We start from the raw sequence: 21,610 nt of genomic DNA, 5'->3' as shown, positions 1-21,610 counted from the left end.
CCAATGTGATCTGAAGGCAGCATGTATACACTGCTACACTGTCCTGGGCATTTGAATGATACGTCTGTCGATCAGGTTACTGTCCACAGACTGTGCCATGCTGTGGGAGAGGGAGAGAGAGACAGAGAGAGAGAGAGACAGAGGCAGACAAACAGACAGACAGAGACAGGCAAAGAGAGACAGAGGGGAGGGAGGGAGGGAGGGAGGGAGGGAGGGAACAGTGGCTGCAAATGGCAGCTTCTGTGACACAACGAGAGAGAAGGGAGTGGGAGAAGAGATGCAGGGAGTGAGTGAGCAAGAAACAGTGAGAGAAAAAGAGAGCGAGAGAGAGAGAACTGCTGCCAGCAGAACTAGATCAGGTTGCAAATATTGATAGAGAGGCTGTTCAGCTAATAAGCAGAGGTAATTATCTCTTTTAATTCAACATTTTTATGGGAAATGTGACAAAGGACTTCAATGTTACTAAAGATTGTCAATGAACAAGAGTGCTGAGGGAGTTCAGAAGATGGGGATACAAAGCCTTTTTTCACATTGGGAAATTGTTAGATACCTTTGTTTCCACCCAGCAACGGAGGACAAACTGAGGACAGAGTGATTCAGTCAAAGAGAAGAAAATACACACATTTGTCATGGTTTTGTTCTTTGTGGGGACCAATTGACCACAGTTGCATTGCACGTATGTGCGATGTATGTAGGAAGAACTCGCTGACTGACAACAACAGAGGAAGGAAAGATAGCAGATATAGAGCTCAATGATGAAGAAATTCAAAGGGTTTCTGTGTCTGTGGCTCAAAAGGATGGAGTGGTTCTACCCTTAGGAATCACAGAGGGAGAGACCAGCTCTGGTGGCTTAAACTCGGAGGGAGAATGATGCTTCAGATTGGTTAGCTGGGATATGAGCCAGGAGGACACTGTGTTTCAGCTCTAAAGTGGGGTAGAAGAAGAACCAGGTGGATAATATAAGGTAAGAAACTTCACATCATGTTTGACTCTGCTCTTTCATCAACTGCTTTTCCTCATCATTGGTGTGATATTGGTGGGGACAGCAATTACGTAATGGGGTTTAGTGTAATAATAAATGCAAAGTCCTTTGTCTTGTCCAATCTAAATTCATATAGTACAGGTATGTTGCTGTGTAAAAGAGAAGGCAGATCTTCTTGTCGATATGAAAAGTTTATTTCCAAAACGCTTTATCCCCCAATGTTTGTGTTTTTTCATCTGATATGATGACTTATGGGAAGTTTCATGTGTGTGTAAAATATTACTGTTCTCAGATTTTGTATTCATAGATTTGAGATGTGTATGAAAATGTTTGTTGTTTTTTTTTTGTGCAAAATGCAACATATCCATTGTTTAGCTGGAATGGAACATTCGTATCCTGTATATTTGACCGTGATACGTGTTTTTCTCACCTAGCTATCTTATGATGAATGCACCTACTGTAAGTCGATAAGAGCATCTACTAAATGTTTTACATACAGATCTCCTATTACTGTATTGAAAAGAAAGTTTACAAAAATATATACATTGATGTCACAAATGTAGCATTTGTACAGTTGTTTATTAAAAATGTATTTTTTTGTTGCATTTGACTGTAAAACCAGGCAATACTGCTTATTTCATTTAGCAAAAAACAGGATTATTTGTTTCTCTGAAATGAAACCATCAAGTGATAGATTTTAATCAAATGCATGTAATTGAACAACCCCATGCCACAATTAGATCACGAAAAAACACACCAATCTCTTTTCTTATGATTTCTTTAAGCAATAAAATCTCATTTAACAACATTTCTGAAAATGGATAGATAGTGTTTTGAAGTATACAGTGAAGTGTTCCTCATTAACAGCCCAGTATATGGATTGTGTATATGATCCTCCTGACACCTACAGTATCACTTCACATCTAAGGCTGGTATGAGATGACTGTATGATGCTTAGCCTACACCTGTTCCAGACAGTGCTACATGTAAAAATACATTTCAATCCACGCGTTATGCACACGTTCTACCCTCAGAATTCTAAACGATTGTCTGAGTACCAAATCAACACATATTTCTCTGAGGTCAAATCCATTAAGGAGATCGTATACAATGATTATGGACCACTAGTTGCAATCATGACAGGTTTTGTTTTGGCATGATGCGCACTAAACTTGATTATTCAACTTGATCATGTATGGAGCTTTGTCCAGCAGACAGCTGTCATGATCAAATCCACAGGAAAGCTGTATTATCTGAGTGAATCTCCTAAAAGTACTGTACTCAAGATATAACCAAAGAGTTTACATTTGATTTAAAAAATGCCAAGAGCATTCGAGTTGGTGAACGGCAGTGCTCTGTGTTTCCCAGATATATCAATGGTCAGATCCTGCCTGCCTGTCATCTCAATAGCACACCACAAACCTTAGCTTCATATTGCGTACATAACCGATGCCATTAGATTGTCTTGGTTGAATCCATTAATTATACATACTTGATTTTAGATTTGAATATGTGGTCAGATATGAAAATAGAATAAAAAATTCAAGACATTTAAGTTTTATTATATCATGTAAGCTACTCCTGGCCTACGCAGCATGTCGCACTATGTGCAATACAAATGTACATCTATATTAGAGTTTATGTATAGTAAGGTTCATATTTTATATGTACTACTTATATGTACTACTTACTACATTTATTAAACTGGGGATTTCATTCCAAAGCACTATATGTTGGTAAAGTAGCTTTTATTGTTTAAAGACATTATGAAAGAGATTGGTGTGTATTTTCATTATCTAATAAATGACCTGGGGTTGTTAAATGACAGACATGTATGTACTTGTTTAAAATGTATCACTTGATGGTTTCATTTCAGAGAGACAAATAACCATGTTTTTTTGCTAAATACCATATATCCCCCTCACTTTATTTTTTTTGTATTTTACTAGGCAAGTCAGTGAAGAACAAATTCTTGTTTTCAATGACAGCCTAGGAACTGCGTTGTTCAGCGGCAGAATGACATACTTTTACCTTGTCGGCTCGGGGATTCATTCTTGCAACCTTTCGGTTACTAGTCCAATGCTCTAACCACTAGGCTACTTGCTGCCCGACTCGCAGAGAAATAAGTAGTACTGCTAGGTTTTACACAGTCAAATGTAACAAATAACCACATTTTCTTTATAAAGAACTGTACAAATGATACATTTGTGACATCAATATTAAAATAATAACAAGTAAATACAGTAATATGAAATCTGTATAAAACATTTACATTTGACATTTTAGTCATGAAGCAGATGCTCTTATCCAGAGAGACATACAGTAAGTGCATTAATCTAAAGGTAGTTAGGTGAGACAACTACACACCACAGTCAAATATACAGGGTACGAACATGCCATTCCAGCAACAACAAAAAATGGATATATAGCGTTTTGCCCCAAATAAAAACATTTTCATGCACATCTAAAAATGTATTAATAAAAAATATTTTCTCATGAAAAAACACAAATGTGATAGAGCGTTTTGTAAATAAACGTCTAATGTTCACTTGCTTGGTGTCATAAGCTAAGAGGTCAATTAACAACATAAACAGCATGGGGTTTCCGAGCCATGGACCTTTATAGAGCCGAGCCTTTGGGACGCCCCCTAGTGGGATTGGTCTGTAATCACTTAATTGATCAAAAGAATACAGGTGGATGAAAAAAAGTGACCACGGGAGATATTCAGACAGATTGTCTTGTTCATTAACACATAGAAGTGACGATAGGATGATCGTTAAATCACAGATTTGCAATAAAGCAATGAATGATGAATGATCATGATGCACCCTGCATAAGCACAAATACACACGTACACACACACACACACACACACACACACGCTTATCTCTTTTGGTTTCAGCTGAACAGTAACTTCAGACGGAATTTCAAACACAAACTATTGTCCTAGCCGCTAGAGTGTGACTTATCAGTCTGTCTTTTATCAGGAGAGACACATAACGTTGTAGAAAATGGCTGACTATCAGAGTTTGCCTTTCCCTTGCCATGGTCAGATCCTGTCTTGAATGAAGTTCACTATGATAGAAATAGAATGAACAATAGTCATTCTATTTCTGTGGTCACTATTATATTGTCGAATGCATTAAACGTAGTAACAAACTGCCCATGCAACTGGACAAGGCAGATGTACAATGCTATACTACGAAGGTGTGCTCCCAAATCGTGTCCCCTGCGGTTAAGTGGTGAGCTACTCAATAGGAAAATATGTAGGTCACTTGAGACCACACGGGTGATGAGGTGAGCCATAGGAAAATACGATGACACCTGATCCTGAGCTCTTCCTGAACAATGGACAAAGGGTGCTGGCTGCGATCACAGTCGCCGTGTTCGATTTCCTGCTTTCCTTGAGATGGAGTACCCCCTTTTCCTCCCGGCCTCGTGTTCCACCCCCCCATCCTTCGTCATTTTTTACACATAATCGAACCCCATCAGGATCATTCAAAAGCATTTCACCTTACCTGCACACTCAAATCACCTCCATGCTTTGTTCACTTGTGTGTGATCCTGTGTGTTATCCTATGTATGATCCTGTGTGTTATCCTATGTTATCCTATGTTATCCTATATGTGAGTAATAACCACATTGTACTTTCTACAAAGATGCACTCATGAGTTATACTTTGGTTGCTATTTCAGACATAACAAAGTCATCCTGTAGTCAGGTTATTTGAAAGTGAAAGGAATGACAATGTAGAAATGTAGCAAAGGTATGCCACACAAGGTATGATTTCTCTCAACGTGCCATGGTATTCTTGGCATCGACTCTGCAAATCTGTCTTTTCACACACACACACACGGAGGTATGCTGTATGTGTTCGCTGGAACATAAAGGTAACGACTGCATTTTGCCATATTTCCATATCTCAATGAAATCTATATAGCACATAAAGCAAATAGAATTAAAGGCAGAGTTATAGTTGATGTAGCGGTTTACTTGTGTTGCATTTATAACATAGACAGACATAAAGTAAGGTAAGAGGATTAGTGAAGCTCTATACTGTACATGACTAATCTAGATTCAGCTGTGCTAAAAGAAAATCATCACCTAAACCACCTACTGTCGAATCCAAATAACTTCGGCATTCTAACAAAGCATACATTCTCCGCATTGTGACTTCTAAATTCCATTTCCTGCAAATCAATTAATGCAGCATGTTGCGAAATACTTTCTCCAGCATAGACCTGGAGGCACATAACTAATGACTTGAAGCACACACAGGGCGTTTTACTTTCATTTAATCAATTCATGTGTTGCCTGATCTACTACTACAGACAGTATGACATGAGGACCGTTGTCGGCCGTAAGGGGATGGGGAGCAAGCTAGAAGATGGATGGCATGGAATACAAAACAAAGTGAAATGCTGAAACCTTCCGTAGACTCTGTACATTGCAAACTGTGTTTTGCGATATTAGTGATTAAGAAAAAATATGTATTGGTTCAAATGATATATGGTATGTGTGCAGTAACAGTAGTGGTGAGACATTATCATGGGATAATCAAATCCTTTGGAAGAGGGCACAAAAGCAGACATAGCTGTCATAATATATTACAGCAGTTGACATAGCAACTCTGTTAGACCTGGCTGTAGAGTACAGCCAACTACTGTGCGTTCATGGTGAATGGAGTGAGACTGAGAGGCTGTGGTAGAGAGAGGGAAGGACCGGAGGGATTTAGTAGTGCACGTCAGTGGACGGTTGTACAACGTCAAGCCTTCAGAGTGTTGATACGGGGTATAGGGATGAGACAGGGACTGTCTGGGGATCCAGAGGGACCTGTGGCTGGCTACTGGGGGCCTATAGACACTTTTACCCTGCTCTGCTGGTTACCCTGGAGACTGGACATGATGTGGACCAGGTGACGTCTGTGGCCCAGGTCACATCTGTGGCCCTTCGTAGCCGAGGTCTAGTAAATTAGTAGACAATATCTATACAGAGATGGATAAATCATTACAGATTGGCAAAGGTGTTTGTAAACCTAAGGCTAGTGTGATGTACGGCGTGTGTGGCGCAAAAGAAAAAGTTATATACAGTGTGTGTGTTTCTGTGTGTGTTTCTGTGTGTGTTTCTGTGTGTGTTTCTGCGTGTGTTTCTGCGTGTGTTTCTGTGTGTGTTTCTGCGTGTGTTTCTGCGTGTGTTTCTGTGTGTGTTTCTGCGTGTGTTTCTGCGTGTGTTTCTGTGTGTGTTTCTGCGTGTGTTTCTGTGTGTGTTTCTGCGTGTGTTTCTGCGTGTGTTTCTGTGTGTGTTTCTGTGTGTGTTTCTGCGTGTGTTTCTGTGTGTGTTTCTGTGTGTGTGTGTTTCTGCGTGTGTTTCTGTGTGTGTTTCTGTGTGTGTTTCTGCGTGTGTTTCTGCGTGTGTTTCTGTGTGTGTTTCTGCGTGTGTTTCTGTGTGTGTTTCTGTGTGTGTTTCTGTGTGTGTTTCTGCGTGTGTTTCTGCGTGTGTTTCTGCGTGTGTTTCTGTGTGTGTTTCTGTGTGTGTTTCTGCGTGTGTTTCTGCGTGTGTTTCTGTTTCTGTGTGTTTCTGTGTGTGTTTCTGTGTGTGTTTCTGCGTGTGTTTCTGCGTGTGTTTCTGTGTGTGTTTCTGTGTGTGTTTCTGTGTGTGTTTCTGTGTGTGTTTCTGTGTGTGTTTCTGTGTGTGTTTCTGTGTGTGTTTCTGTGTGTGTTTCTGCGTGTGTTTCTGCGTGTGTTTCTGCGTGTGTTTCTGCGTGTGTGCGTGAATAAATATGTTATTCTTTAGTGTGTACATGTTTATTTTTAATTCTATACAAATATGTTTTAAATGTGAATTGATTGATCACTTAACCATGAGATAGGTTTCCGTCTAGTATTGAACATGCACACAAGCAGAGGGTGGAGAAATGCAGTATACGTATTTATAAACTGGGTGGTTCTAGCCTTGAATGCTGATTGGCTGACAGCCGTGGTATATCAGACCGTACCACGGATATGACAAAACATTTATTTTTACTGCTCTAATTACTTTGGTAACCAGTTTATAATAGCAATATGGCAACTTGGGTGTTTGTGATATATTTCCAATATACCACGGCTAAGGGCTGTGTCCAGGCACTTCACATTGCGTCGTGCCTAAGATCAGCCCTTAGCGATGGTATATTGGAAATATATCACAAACACCCAAGTTGCCATATTGCTATTATAAACTGGTTACCAAAGTAATTAGACCCCCCCCCCCTCCCCCGGGCATTATTGCTTAAAAATATAGGAGGCAGTGGTAAAATGCTGTAAATCTTACACCATCCTCGTTGCGTGATTAATAATACTGCAAATTATACTGAATCAGGTCAAGTAAATAGAGCTTGAAACCTGGCTAAGTAGTGACAGAACATTTTCATTTTTAGACCAAGTGTGTCTCTCCCTCTCCTTCTGTCCCTGTGCTTAACATCTGTGATGGCGCACCCATGAAAACTGTGGCACGCACAGGAGTCCCCTGGGAATCCTGAATTAAACACATGCATACACACACACACACACACAGGCAAAAAAAAAAAAAAGACTTGATCAAATTGAGTGCAATGCTGACATGACAGCCAGAAGAGCTCAGTACGTAAATGAACACACCACTGAGATAGGAAGCTTTACCATATTGAACTTTCCACTACGTCCTAGTGTTGATGTAGCTGAAATCTGATCATTCTGCTGACTGTGTGTACTATAGCGTACAGAAGGCTGCAAAAAAAATTGTGAATGATGTCTGGTAGCATCTCATCGGTTCTAAGCAAGTGGCCGATAAAAGCACAGGAAACGTCTTGTGAGAGAAGTGTCTGGATCTAGCTAGCTCCTCTCCACTTTGCCCGGCAATCAACAAAAATACTTCTGAAAAGGGCCATTTGGAATGAATGTGTGAGTCGTGATCAGGCTTCGGAAGCAGGAGGTAAAGGGGGGGAGGGAGTCTTTAGCCATTCATATTGAAAACAAATTCATGATAAAAATCTAGCATTTTGTCAAGAATCATGGTAATAGCACTAAGGCCATAATAATATCACCATAATGTACAAAACATTTAAGGAATCTTATACGGTATGGTGACTACATCATTTAAGGTTTTGGTGTCAATGGATTATGTGAAATGTGGTTATGTGGCATGTGGCAATAGCCTGAAGACTACTTATGAAAGCCCAGTGGCATAATGGATTATGTGTGCATGAATTACACCAAATAAATGTCTTTGTAGTGCAGTTCCCCAGAGTCTTAAATGGTGAAGTACTTTGATACTGATATGCTGTAATATGACAGTTATTTCAAAGTACTGACGTCCGTATTCCTCTCTTCTCTCCTCAGGGAGTGGTCGGCCGAGAGTACAACAACCCACACAGCACACCTTCTCCCTGGCTATGACCGGCTGAGATGGGGCTCTGGCAGTGACACCACTGGAAAGGACCTCTGAGTGATCACACATTGGGACATCCGGGACCTCCCACCTACTCCCGACTCTGCAGCCCGGGCCTACGTGGCCAGCATGAGTGTGGGGCGTCTCAACCGTTACAGCATTGTGTCATCCGAGGAGGAGGCGCTGCGGCTCACCAACATGCACGGCGGCAGCAGTGGTGGAATGAATGGCTTTGGCAACGGCAAAATCCACACACGCCGCAAGGTCCGCAACCGCTTCGTCAAGAAGAATGGCCAGTGCAATGTGCAGTTCGCCAACATGGAGGACAAGTCATCGCGCTACATGGCCGATATGTTCACCACGTGCGTGGACATCCGTTGGCGCTACATGCTGGTGCTGTTCACGCTGGTGTTCGTGCTGTCTTGGCTGGCCTTTGGCCTGGCCTTCTGGGTCATAGCGTTACTCCACGGCGACCTTGACAACCCGGCTGGAGACGACAACTTCACGCCCTGCGTTCTGCAAGTCAACGGCTTCGTGGCCGCCTTCCTGTTCTCCATCGAAACCCAGTCGACCATCGGCTACGGCTACCGCTGCGTGACGGAGGAGTGTCCCGTCGCAGTCTTCATGGTGGTCTTCCAGTCCATCGTGGGCTGCATCATTGACTGCTTCATGATTGGCGCCATCATGGCCAAGATGGCACGGCCCAAGAAGCGGGCACAGACGCTGCTGTTCAGCCACAACGCAGTGATTGCCATGCGCGACAGCAAGCTGTGCCTCATGTGGAGGGTGGGGAACCTGAGGAAGAGTCACATTGTAGAGGCCCATGTCAGAGCTCAGCTCATCAAACCCCGGATCACTGATGAAGGGGAGTACATCCCCTTGGACCAAATAGACATCAATGTGGGCTTTGACAAAGGCCTGGACAGGATTTTCTTGGTGTCGCCCATTACGATTATCCATGAGATTGATGAGGATAGTCCACTCTATGGGATTGGTAAAAATGACCTGGAGACGGCAGACTTTGAGATCGTGGTCATACTGGAGGGTATGGTCGAGGCGACTGCCATGACCACACAGGCGCGCAGCTCCTACCTGGCCACGGAGGTGCTGTGGGGTCACCGGTTCGAGCCGGTGCTCTTCGAGGAGAAGAACCTGTACAAGGTGGATTACTCTCACTTTCATAAGACCTACGAGGTACCGTCCACCCCGCGCTACAGTGCCAAGGACATGGTGGAGAACAAATTCCTGGTGCCCAACTCCAACTCCTTCTGTTACGAGAATGAGCTGGCCTTCCTCAGCCGGGACGAGGACGAGGAAGAGGATGTGGTGGGCGTGGGCGTGGGCGGTGGTGTCAGAGTGCTGGCCAACCTGAACAGTCCGGACCGGACCAGTCGACACGAGTTCGAGAGGATACAGACCACTAGGGGACTGGACCAAAGGTCGTACCGCAGGGAGTCAGAGATATGACCCCTGCCCTTGTACCTACCCGGGGTCAACTTTTGATACGTTTTCTTTCCTTTCAAGGGTAAAAATGCAGAACAATGCAAAGTGCCATAAGAAAAGCTGACTACTGTAATAGGTTGGAAAGAAAATAAGGGGACAGTGAAAGGGAAAGAGGGATACTGTTTGGAAGGAAAAGGTGAAAGCAAGAGTACGCAGCTCGCAAAACTGTGGTAGAGAATGTCGTCAACAAAAGGAAAAGGCCTGTGAAGGACCTTATTCCTTCATGGAAACTTGAATATTTTTTTCATAATGTCATTTGAGTTTCAATGATGCATCGAACAGGTATAATGACAAGACCTAATAATCCGATACTAGGTGTTCATATTATTGCTTAGATAAGTTGTTTTGTGTGGAGTACCGTTTTTCAAAAAACATACTTAAAAAAATATTTTTGCTATTTCAACTTGCTGTTGGGCACAAATGATAGTGTTACAGTTTAAAGCTACCCATACGCGTCCCACATTGCTGGAATTCCCAATCGCTGTAACGGAGTTCGATGACACTCGATGACAATTCCTGTAAAAGTGTACTGCAGCATTCAGAAGCAATGAACCATGCTAAATCATTTAACCATCCACGAGCCATTGAAGCACAACGTAGTTTCACAACTTTAATTTGAACCTGTTGTGATGAATACATATCATTTGCACTATTAGCCGAATTTAGGAGTAGGCCCAATAGTAATGCAGTAAATTCATTTAGAATGGGCAGGGGGGAACATCTCAAAATTCTCTAGAAAGAAAATAAATTGAATTGATCATTTTGATACCGCCTTGCTTAAAACATTAAAATAACACAGGATTATTCTGACCTCAACGAAGTTTGAAACAACTATAGGGAAAATATCATTACATTTCTTTTTTTCTCTCTTTTTTTATTCTCTTTAAAACAAATCTATGCACATCATTAATGATATCAAGGGACAGAAACTGAAATGATTTCCGTAGAAGATGTTATGATGTCGTCCAATCACCATTGCATAATTCTACAAAGAGAACCGGTTTGATGAATGTGTGTCTGAACTCAATGAGGGCCTTCACATGTATAAAGTGTTTCCCCTCTAATATCTTTATAAGTAAAGAGCAGTTATTGTATGCTATCAAATCCCTTTTGATAGAAAAGTTGAAATAGTATGAAAGAATGGTACTTTACCAGGTAAATTGATGTGTGTTAAAGGAATACTCCACTCATGATGATGGTGTAAGTGACAATTTGCTTTTTGAAAGTCCTACATCTTGAAAACTTGCTGACATTTTCGGACTATATCGACAATGGACTAATGAAAAATATACTAAATATAGTTTAAAATAGTGTATTATTCCTTCAAGCTTTGCTTTGCTGGAACTGTCATCAATATTTTCCTAATGGTCTACACAGGGTATGCATGTGGGGCAAGGTTAAAATTAGTAAAATGATTAATCCCGTGTTTTTAGAAACATACTGTAAGAGCAAGCTATAAACCCCTATTAAGCACGAGAAACTATCTGTGATATGTTGAAAAAAGTCCTTAGTTGATTTGATTAAATTACATCTCAGAAGCAATAGGCTTACATGATCAGGTGGACAGACAATATGAAAAGCAATAATACTGAAATGTACCTCCATGTTATGTACTAAACATAAATGGTGAATGGCACAGAGCTAAATCATGAGTCTATTTGTGGAACCCGCTTGGCTAGTCTGGTGACTCCATTCTCTCGTGGTGCACCTGTTTTATAACTGGCACCACACTCATCTCTCTGACAGTGATGTTTTGAGTCTCGAGGAGCGCTTTCACCAAAACATCATGTATAGACAGACATCTTTTGTCCTTCATTTACTGGAGTGATCTTCAAAGTTCAATAACTCAAGAAGTAGCTTAGCAGCTGAGTTATTAAGTTGGGTTCGGAACAACATTATATACATTATATTAAGAATGAGTACAATAACAAAAAATATTTGTAAGGTGTGTTGCTATGATATGGAAGCCTAAAGGTACCAAAACTCCATTTAAAATGCAAATTGGAATGGAAGTAACAAAAGGAGTCATAAATAGGAAAGGTGTCTTGAATGTTAATAATCTAGGTTCAACTTCAAGCACAAAATCAAGCAAAAAATTCTAAATTCAAACCAAATAAATGTCATATTTTAGTATCTACAGATTTGTTTTTGTCTTAGTTACATATACTGAGTAGTTTGTAATTTATCAGTATCTAGGTAAAGCAAGAAAACTAAGGTGCATGACAGACTAATTTTAATCTTTGGCATGAATCGTAGCATATGAAATGTATACCTTGAATTTATGCCTACCCATAATGCACTGCTCTACTAAATAGCACACAATATATTATGCTGTGTCATGAAATCATTGAAATCCTCATTGAAATGTGCAGTTCATGTCCCCTAAAATACTACTTTTCCTCTTCCACCAAAATAACTGCCCTTGTATCTAAGAAAGGGGGAAGTAGGAGGTTTAGTACTGTAAGACTAGCACAAGAAGAAACACCATGATGGTCATTCAGCTGGCGACAATGACTGATATTTTCCTAGTGGTCCTTTTATCCCAGGGGTATCCTTTGCCCTAAATAATTATACATAATGTGTTGCTTTTTAGAACTTTTAGGCTAAGAGAGATTTTTGGGGAGATAAATGAAGCCTTTTTGTCCCAATCCTAGACTTTATGCTCATTGCCTTCTGGGAAGGCTCTGGTATCCTAATGTGTAACACCTTTGTACCTACTTATAATGTTTCGGTGGTATCCATGGTAAAGCATCATCAGCTTCTATGCTGCATCATCGGAATGCAAAATTCCATCATGCCTTTTTCTTTTTTATCTGAAGTTTTAATATTACCCAACCTGACTCCATGAAAACAGATAATGCACTAGCTGTACACAACATCAATAAACTATATTAGGCAAATGCTAAATACACACAAATCAACACATCTGTTTTAAAAGTAAGTTATTTTTAAATGACAGTATTTCATTGAGATACATTAGAATAAAATCATCCATATTTATCGATTTTTGTACCAGAAGAAAATCTGAAGAAATCACAAAGAAAGAGGCAAAAATAGATTTATTGCCTCAGGTTATCAGTGATTTGATTTTGTTTCATTTCAGCACAGAAGCTTATGATTAAACAGGTATTTCTCTTAAAGGGATGATTGGAAAACCTTTGACCTCTGTAGAAGTCTTCCTATGGCCCAGGTGAAGAAACGTGCCCTGGGCTTTTATTTTAATGCAAAGTCAATTAAATTATTCGATTAAAACCTAATTGTAAATGAAAACTGGTTGGAGTGCATATTTTGTTAAATTTGCTTACTTCATGTATTTATCATTGTAAAACTGAAAACATTGGTATTACATTACAGTAGTAGCCCACAACACAACAGCTGCTGTGAATTAACGTAATATTCCAGCATTTTGTTTCTCCCTCCTAGCAAATTTCTGTGTTGCGAATCAACACTAAACACAGGTGGTACTCATAAGGCCTGACTAATCAATCGACCAACTAACAGAGAGCTGTATCATGATGACAAATGTGATTAGACTGAGATCACAGATCAACATCTGTGTTGCCGAGGCGACCAGATGCCTCTCTGGTCTATGGACAATTATTCGATCCAGTCGTTCAATAAATCACTGTGACATACACTCACACAAACAGCCTGGCGGGTTCAGGAGCCTTTTGGGACCCCATGGACCAGAACTGGAGGACAACCAGAGACAGGTGTAGAGAGAGAGATCAATGGAGGAAACAACTAGATGCATCATCATTACTCTACTGACAAAATAATAGAGAAAATGTTGGTTATATTTCTAATACTCGTTTCAATGTCTCACTTCTGGGATTCTCTCTAGCAGATCACGAACTTGACAAACCAATCACACAACGTCTGTTGGAGACAGACAGGTCGAGTGGCAAATGAGATGAGCCCCTCCCCTCTTTATAAGGTACCACTCGCCCAATTGTTCTCAGGCAAACCGTGAGGTTAGCGCTGCCAAACGTAGGACCTCAGCTCCTGTCGATAGTGTTGAGTACTGACCAAAAGGAAAGTTTTGCTTAGAGTATAATTTATTTGGAAGCTAGCGTCACACGGCTAGCTATCGAGACTTGGTTAGCCCATGCAGCAAGGCTTTAGCTAACTTGGCTAGCTAGCTGGAAAGCTAGCTAACCACACCCAAGGGCTAGCTCTTGCTGCAAGGCCAGATCAACCCACGTTCACCCGTGCCGAGTTGATTAAACTGACTACCCTAGATTTACAGCTCGACGGTCGAGAGACATACTTTGTTTGTCGAGACACAAAGAACACACACACACTTTCTCCAGCTAGCATTGTGCTAACTAGTTAGGCTGTTAGCCGAAAGGCAAGGAAAACTATTTTCTCGAGGAAAACTATTTTCTCTGAGCCATGGAGCCTTCTACCCCTGCACAGGGAGAACCGAGCAGGACTCTTGCTCCACTACTGTCACACTTGTATCCGTGTGGGGCTATGCGATCAGGCAAGGACACACACTCTTTGTGTATCATCTGCCTGGGGGCAGAGCATGCTGAAGCATCACTCGGTAACTCCTAGTCCTGTGTGCACTGTAGGGACTTTCATAAGCCCGCCCTTAAGCCAAGACTGCATAGATCAAACCCTTCACGGGCCCCATCGTCCTCACAGCCTGCGGGTGAGGAGGCTACCCCGCAACTTCAACCCTCATGGGCTGAGGTGGAGGAGGCTTACCCGAGGACCTCCAACCGTTGTTCGATTACTCTACAGTGGAGGAAGAAGAAGGGGACCTCATCATCAATGAGTTCGATAGGACTGGCCTTCGATAGGACTGGCCTTCGATAGGACTGGCCTTCGATAGGACTGGCCTTTGATAGGAATGGCCTTCGATAGGACTGGCCTTCGATACCCGATGACCGATTCAGGCTTATCGAAGTCTGCAGACTGGCAGCGGCCATACTCAATATTGAGTGGCACACACCTGTGGGGGGTGGCAGTGCAAAAGGGGATTGATACGACAGGAGGAGTCTCCCCTCTCGCACCGTCTCAGGAAATAAACTGCTCCCAGCTGTCCCAGCTTGCGTGGAGGAAGCCCAGCGCAACTGGGGCAAGCCCTTGTCCACTAAAGTCCAGACCAGGACATCCCTTGGTAGTTGAGCAGGCGCTGGCCAACCACACCAACCCCAGTGCAACGTCACAGACCGGCACTTTTCTGAATCTATCTTCAAGAAGAACATAATGTCCCTACTGTTGGCTTATCAGGCAGATTTGCCGCTGGTACTGCCAAACAGGACCTATGAGAGGAGATCTGCGTCATTGCCGATCTCAACGTCTGTGCCTCCAGAGGACGTGTCATGAGCCTTGCTGTGGTGGGGGAGAGAGCCCTGCAAGTGTGGGAACGTCTCTCATCTCATTGGATAGCGGAGGCTATTATATTTGCTTATAATAGCAAGGGTTTACAGCCCTGGAGGGACTGAAGGCTCATTCCACCAGAGGTGGGCAATGTTCAAAGTAGAGGTCGACCGATTAATCGGAATGGCCGGTTAATTAGGGCCGATTTCAAGTTTTCATAACAATCGGTAATCGGCATTTTTGGACACCGATCATGGCCGATTACATTGCACTCCACGAGGAAACTGCGTGGCAGGCTGACTACCTGTTATGCGAGTGCAGCAAGAAGCCCAGGTAAGGCGCTAGCTAGCATTAAACGTATCTTATAAAACTAGTTAACTACACATGGTTGATGATATTACTAGTTTATCTAGCTTGTCCTGCGTTGCATATAATCAATGCGGTGCCTGTTAATTTATCATTGAATCACAGCCTACTTCGCCAAACGGATGATTTAACAAGCGCATTCGCGAAAAAAGCACAGTTGTTGCACCAATGTGTACCTAACCATAAACATCAATGCCTTTCTTAAAATCAAAACACAAGTATATATTTTTAAACCTGCATATTTAGTTAATATTGCATGCTAACATTAATTTATTTTAAACCTAGGGAAATTGTGACACTTCTCTTGCATTATGTGCAACAGAGTCAGGGTATATGCAGCAGTTTGGGCTGCCTGGCTCATTGCAAACTGTGTGAAGACTATTTCTTCCTAACAAAGAAAGCCAACTTCGCCAAACAGGGGATGATTTAACAAAAGCGCATTTGCGAAAAAAGCACAATCGTTGCACGAATGTACCTAACCATAAACATCAATGCCTTTCTTAAAATCAATACACAGAAGTATATTTTTTTTAACCTGCATATTTAGTTCAAAGAAATTCATGTTAGCAGGCCATATTAAACTAGGGAAATTGTGTCACTTCTCTTGCGTTCATTGCACGCAGAGTCAGGGTATATGCAACAGTTTGGGCCGCCTGGCTCGTTGCGAACTAATTTGCCAGAATTTTACGTAATTATGACTTAACATTGAAGGTTGTGCAATGTAACAGCAATATTTAGACTTATGGATGCCACCCGTTAGATAAAATACGGAACGGTTCCGTATTTCACTGAAAGAATAAACGTTTTGTTTTCGAAATGATAGGTCATTAATATGGTCAAATCCGTAAACGAAGGCTCGTATTTCTGTGTGTTATTATATTACAATTAAGTCTATTGATTTGATAGAGCAGTCTGACTGAGCGGTGGTAGGCAGCAGCAGGCTCGTAAGCATTCATTCAAACAGCACTTTATTGCGTTTGCCAGCAGCTCTTCACAATGCTTCAAGCATTGCGCTGTTTATGACTTCAAGCCTATCAACTCCCGAGATTAGGCTGGCAATACTAAAGTACCTATTAGAACATGTAATAGTCAAAGGTATATGAAATACAAATGGTATAGAGAGAAATAGTCCTATAATAACTACAACCTAACACTTCTTACCTGGGAATATTGAAGACTCATGTTAAAAGGAACCACCAGCTTTTATATGTTATCAGGTTCTGAACAAGGAACTAAAACGTTAGCTTTTTTACATGGCACATATTGCACTTTTACTTTCTTCTGCAACACTTTGTTTTTGCATTATTTAAACCAAATTGAACATGTTTCATTATTTACTTGAGACTAAATTGATTTTATTGATGTATTATATTAAGTTAAAATAAAAGTGTTCATTGTTCATTCAGTATTGTTGTAATTGTCATTATTACAAATATATATATATATCTATATATATATATATATATATAAATCGTTCGATTAATCGGTATCAGCTTTTTTGGTCCTCCAATAATCGGTATCGGCATTGAAAAATCATAAATCAGTCGACCTCTAGTTCAAAGGCATCTTATTGCGACACATTTGCAATTCGGCATGTTGGGCCACTCCCTATGAGGTTTTATCGACTGGATGTCACTGCATCTTTGTTGGTGCATACTGTTCTCAGTGCCTCTGAGGTGTGATGCTGTTGGGACTACACTGACTTCGGAGAGCATGTCTGCGATATGGGAATTGGCCATATCCCATAAGTGAGACATCGAAACGAGTATTAGAAATATAACTTAGGGTTACTTGCATAAGCCCAGTTCTACGAGAATATGAGTGAGATGTCTCACCGCATTTCCATGTTAGCAAGAGCACAAGGAAGAAAAGGCATACTTGAGAATGACCAGAGAACGGGCAATTTTAAAGAACTGATTCTAGCACAGAAAGATTCCAAAAAGTGGCAAATTATTTCAGGTCCGTTACCATGGTTGGGCCGCAGGGTGAAAGATTCAGCAGGCTACTGGCATTACACATCTGGCTAAAAGATTGCAGTAGCTCTGTTGGAATCACTTTTATATATAACTTTGACACCTTCTGGAAACAGAAGATGCCCTACCATCCAAATCATCTTGTCTCCTGGACTCTGTCCAAGCATTTCAAGGCTTTGTTGAGACAATGATTTATCAATGACCCAAGACCAGGTCAGTTAATCCCTACCATTGTGTCACTGAGTTGTCATAATGCTGCAGCAAATGTAAATGATCCAAGGGTTGTTGGCAGACACAATGTAAATAACTTAATTTATGTCCCCATAACTGCCTCTGTTGATCCTACAGCTATTGTATGCAGTAATCATGTGCCTATGAACCAAAGTTTTACTGTTAGCACTGAGACAGTGTGCCCTAGTAGGAAGTCCACTATATGCAGCTCACCATGTACTTTCAGCTCAAATATAAATAACATGAGCATGTCTACTTCTGATACGCTTCCCAGTAAAGCAATAAAAAAACAATCAAACATCCCAGAAAAGTGATAAAAATAGCCTACATTAACATATGTAGCCTTTTGAAACAAGGTTCATGAAGTCAATAACTTACTAGTAACAGATGACATTCATATTCTGACTATCTCTGATAATACCTTTGATGATACAGTGGTAGCAGCACATGGTTATAACATCTACAGAAAAGACAGAAATGCCAATGGTGGTGGTGTTGCCGTCTATATTCAGAACCACCTTCCTGTAGCTTAGAGAGGATCTCATGTGAAACACAAGTAATATAGCTACAGGTTCATCTGCCTCACCTAAAGCCCATTTTTGTGGGAAGCTGCTATAGACCACCAAGTGCTAACAATCAGTATCTGGTTAATATCTGTGAAATTCTTGATAATGTATCTGACATCAACAGAGAGGTAGATTTTCTGGGTGATTAGTCAATCTACCAGGGTAGTTACAAACAGCACAGGAATGAAATCATCAATGTATTGATCACATCTTTCCTAATGCTGCAGAAATTAGCTTTAAAGCAGTATCCAAATCCATCGGATGTAGTGATCACAATATAGTAGCCATATCTATGAAAACTAATGTTCCAAAGGCTGGGCCTAATATAGTGTATAAGAAGTCATACAATCAGTTTTGTAGGGATTCTTATGTTGATTATGTAAATAATATTTGCTGGTCTGTGGTGTGAAGAGCAACCAGACGCAGCACTTGACACATTTATGAAATTGCTTATTCCAGTTACTAATAAGCATGCACCCATTACGAAAACGACTGTAAAAACGGTTAAATCCCCTTGGATTGATGAGGAATTAAAAAATTGTGTGGTTGAGAGGGATAAGGCAAAAGGTATGGCAAATAAGTCTGGCAGCACAACCAACTGGCAAACATACTGCAAATTGAGAAATCATTTGACAATACTATGAAGCAAAGAAACACTAAAAATATTTGGAGCTTTGGAGTACCTTAAATTACATTTTGGACAAAAAGGCAAACTCAGCTCCCTCAGTCATTGAATCAGATTGGTCATTCATCACAAAGCCCTCTGATATTGCCAACAACTTTAATGGCTTTTTCACTTGCAAGATTTGCAAACTTAGGCATGACATGCCAGCAACAAACGCTGACACTACACATCCAAGTATATCTGACCAAATTATGAAAGACAATCATTGCCATTTTGAATTCTGTAAAGTGAGTGTGGAAGAGGTGAAACAAATATTGTTGTCCATCAACAATGACAAGCCACCGGGGTCTGACAACTTGGATGGACAATTGCTGAGGATAATAGAGGACGATATTGCCACTCCTATTTGCCATATATTTAAGCCTACTAGAAAGTGTGTGCCCTCTGGCATGGACGGATGCAAAAGTAATTCAGCTACCTAAGAAGAGTAAAGCCCCCTTTACCGGCTCAAGAAGCCGCCAAATCAGCCTGTTACCAACCCGTAGTAAACTTTTTGAGAAAATTATTTGACCAGTATACAATGCTATTTTATAGTAAACAAATTGACAACAGACTTTCAGCACACCTATAAGGAAGGACATTCAACAAGCAAATGATTGAGGATTGTCTGAGAGAAATATATGATAAAAAAGATTGTGGGGGCTGTTTTGTTAGATTTCAGTGTGGTTTTTGACATTATCGATCATAGTCTGCTCCTGGAAAAACGTGTGTGTTATGGCTTTACACCCCCTGCTATATTGTGGATTAAAGGTTACCTAACAGAACACAGAGGGTGTTCTTTAATAGAAGCCTCTTCAACATAATCCAGGTAGAAACGCACACCTATTAAGACGAGGTGCTGGCTAGCGGAGTAGAAAACTTGAAAATAAAAGAGAGCCGCACACTCTAGGAGCTCAGATGCTCCTAGAGTGTGCGGCTCTCTTTTATTTTCAAGAATCAGGAATTCCCCAGGGCAGCTGTCTAGGCCCCTCACTTTTTTCAGTCTTTACTAACGGCATGCCACTCACTGGCTTTGAGTAAAGTGTGTCTATGTATGCGGATGACTCAACACTATACACATCAGCTACTACAGCGACTGAAATGACTGAAACACTTAACCCCCCTGAGATATGTGGGACGCCAGGAAAAATGCAGAGTGCCAAATTCAAATAAATTACTATAAAAATCAAACTTTCATTAAATCACACATGCAAGATAGCAAATTAAAGCTACACTTGTTGTGAATCCAGCCAACATGTCAGATTTCAAAAAGGCTTTTTCGGCGAAAGCAAACGATGCTATTATCTGAGGATAGCACCTTCATAAACAAAGAGAGAAACCATATTTCAACCCTGCAGGCGCGACACAAAAACGCAGAAATAAAAATATAATTCATGCCTTACCTTTGACGAGCTTCTTTTGTTGGCACTCCAATATGTCCCATAAACATCACAAATGGTCCTTTTGTTCGATTAATTATGTCGATATATATCCAAAATGTCCATTTATTTGGCGTGTTTAATCCAGAAAAACACTTGCTCAATGTGACTACAAAATATCTCAAAAGTTACCTGTAAACTTTGCCAAAACATTTCAAACTACTTTTGTAATACAACTTTAGGTATTTAAAAAAAAAAATTATTGATCAAATTGAAGACGGGATGATCTGTGTTCAATACAGGAAGAAAACAAACTGAAGCATGCTTTCTGGTCACGCGCCTCTATCTAACAGTACACTTCAAGTGACCCTCGTTCAAGATGGCCGCACTTCTTCATTACACAAAGGAATAACGTCAAACAATTTCTAAAGACTGTTGACATCCAGTGGAAGCGATAAGAACTGCAACAAGGTCCCTTAGAAATCTGGATTCCCAATGAAAACCCATTGAAAAGAGAGTGACCTCAAAACAAAATATCTGAATGGTTTGTCCTCGGGGTTTCGCCTGCTAAATAAGTTCTGTTATACTCACAGACATGATTCAAACAGTTTTCTATCCAAATCTAATAATAATATGCATATCTTATCTTCTGGGGATGAGTAGCAGGCAGTTGAATTTGGGCATGTATTTCATCCGGACATGAAAATACTGCCCCCTGTCACCAAGAAGTTAAAGAGCTGCTGTTAGTTTCAGGGTAGTGGCATGGAATAAGTTATTCCTAAATATTTGAAAAACTAAAAGGATTGTATTTAGGATAAATCATTCACTATACCCTAAACCTCAACTAAAACTTGTAATGAATAATGTGGAAATTTAGCAAGTTGAGGTGACTAAACTGCTCGGAGTAACCCTGGATTGGAAACTGTCATGGTCAAAACATGCTGATACAGCAGTAGCTAAGATGGGGGGGAAGTCTGTCCATAATAAAGCACTGCTCTGCCTTCTGAATGCACCAATCTGTTTGTATAAACTACTAGCACATGGCTCAGACACCCATGCATACCCCACAAAGTCCAGAGCATACTATGAAAGGCGCACAGTACTACATAGAGCCATGACTAAACAAAACTCTATTCCACATCAGGTAACTGATGCAAGCAGTAGAATCAGATTTTTAAAAACAGATAAAAATTCACATTATGGAACAGAGG

General features: G+C 40.8%; 1 protein-coding gene across 1 annotated transcript; it reads left to right on the top strand.

The window, feature by feature from the left end:
- The first annotated feature begins 286 nt into the window (after positions 1–286).
- kcnj12a (potassium inwardly rectifying channel subfamily J member 12a) lies at positions 287–16,992 on the top strand. The gene is made up of 2 exons (XM_029629361.2): positions 287–964; positions 8,338–16,992. Exon 2 carries the CDS (start codon positions 8,516–8,518, stop codon positions 9,851–9,853), a length of 1,338 nt encoding a protein of 445 aa, XP_029485221.1. The 5' UTR covers positions 287–964; positions 8,338–8,515; the 3' UTR covers positions 9,854–16,992.
- Positions 16,993–21,610: the final 4,618 nt, after the last annotated feature.

The sequence above is a fragment of the Oncorhynchus nerka genome, linkage group LG23 (assembly GCF_034236695.1).
Source record: "Oncorhynchus nerka isolate Pitt River linkage group LG23, Oner_Uvic_2.0, whole genome shotgun sequence".
Lineage (NCBI taxonomy): Eukaryota > Metazoa > Chordata > Actinopteri > Salmoniformes > Salmonidae > Oncorhynchus > Oncorhynchus nerka.
This window is presented reverse-complemented; position numbering and strand designations above follow the sequence as displayed.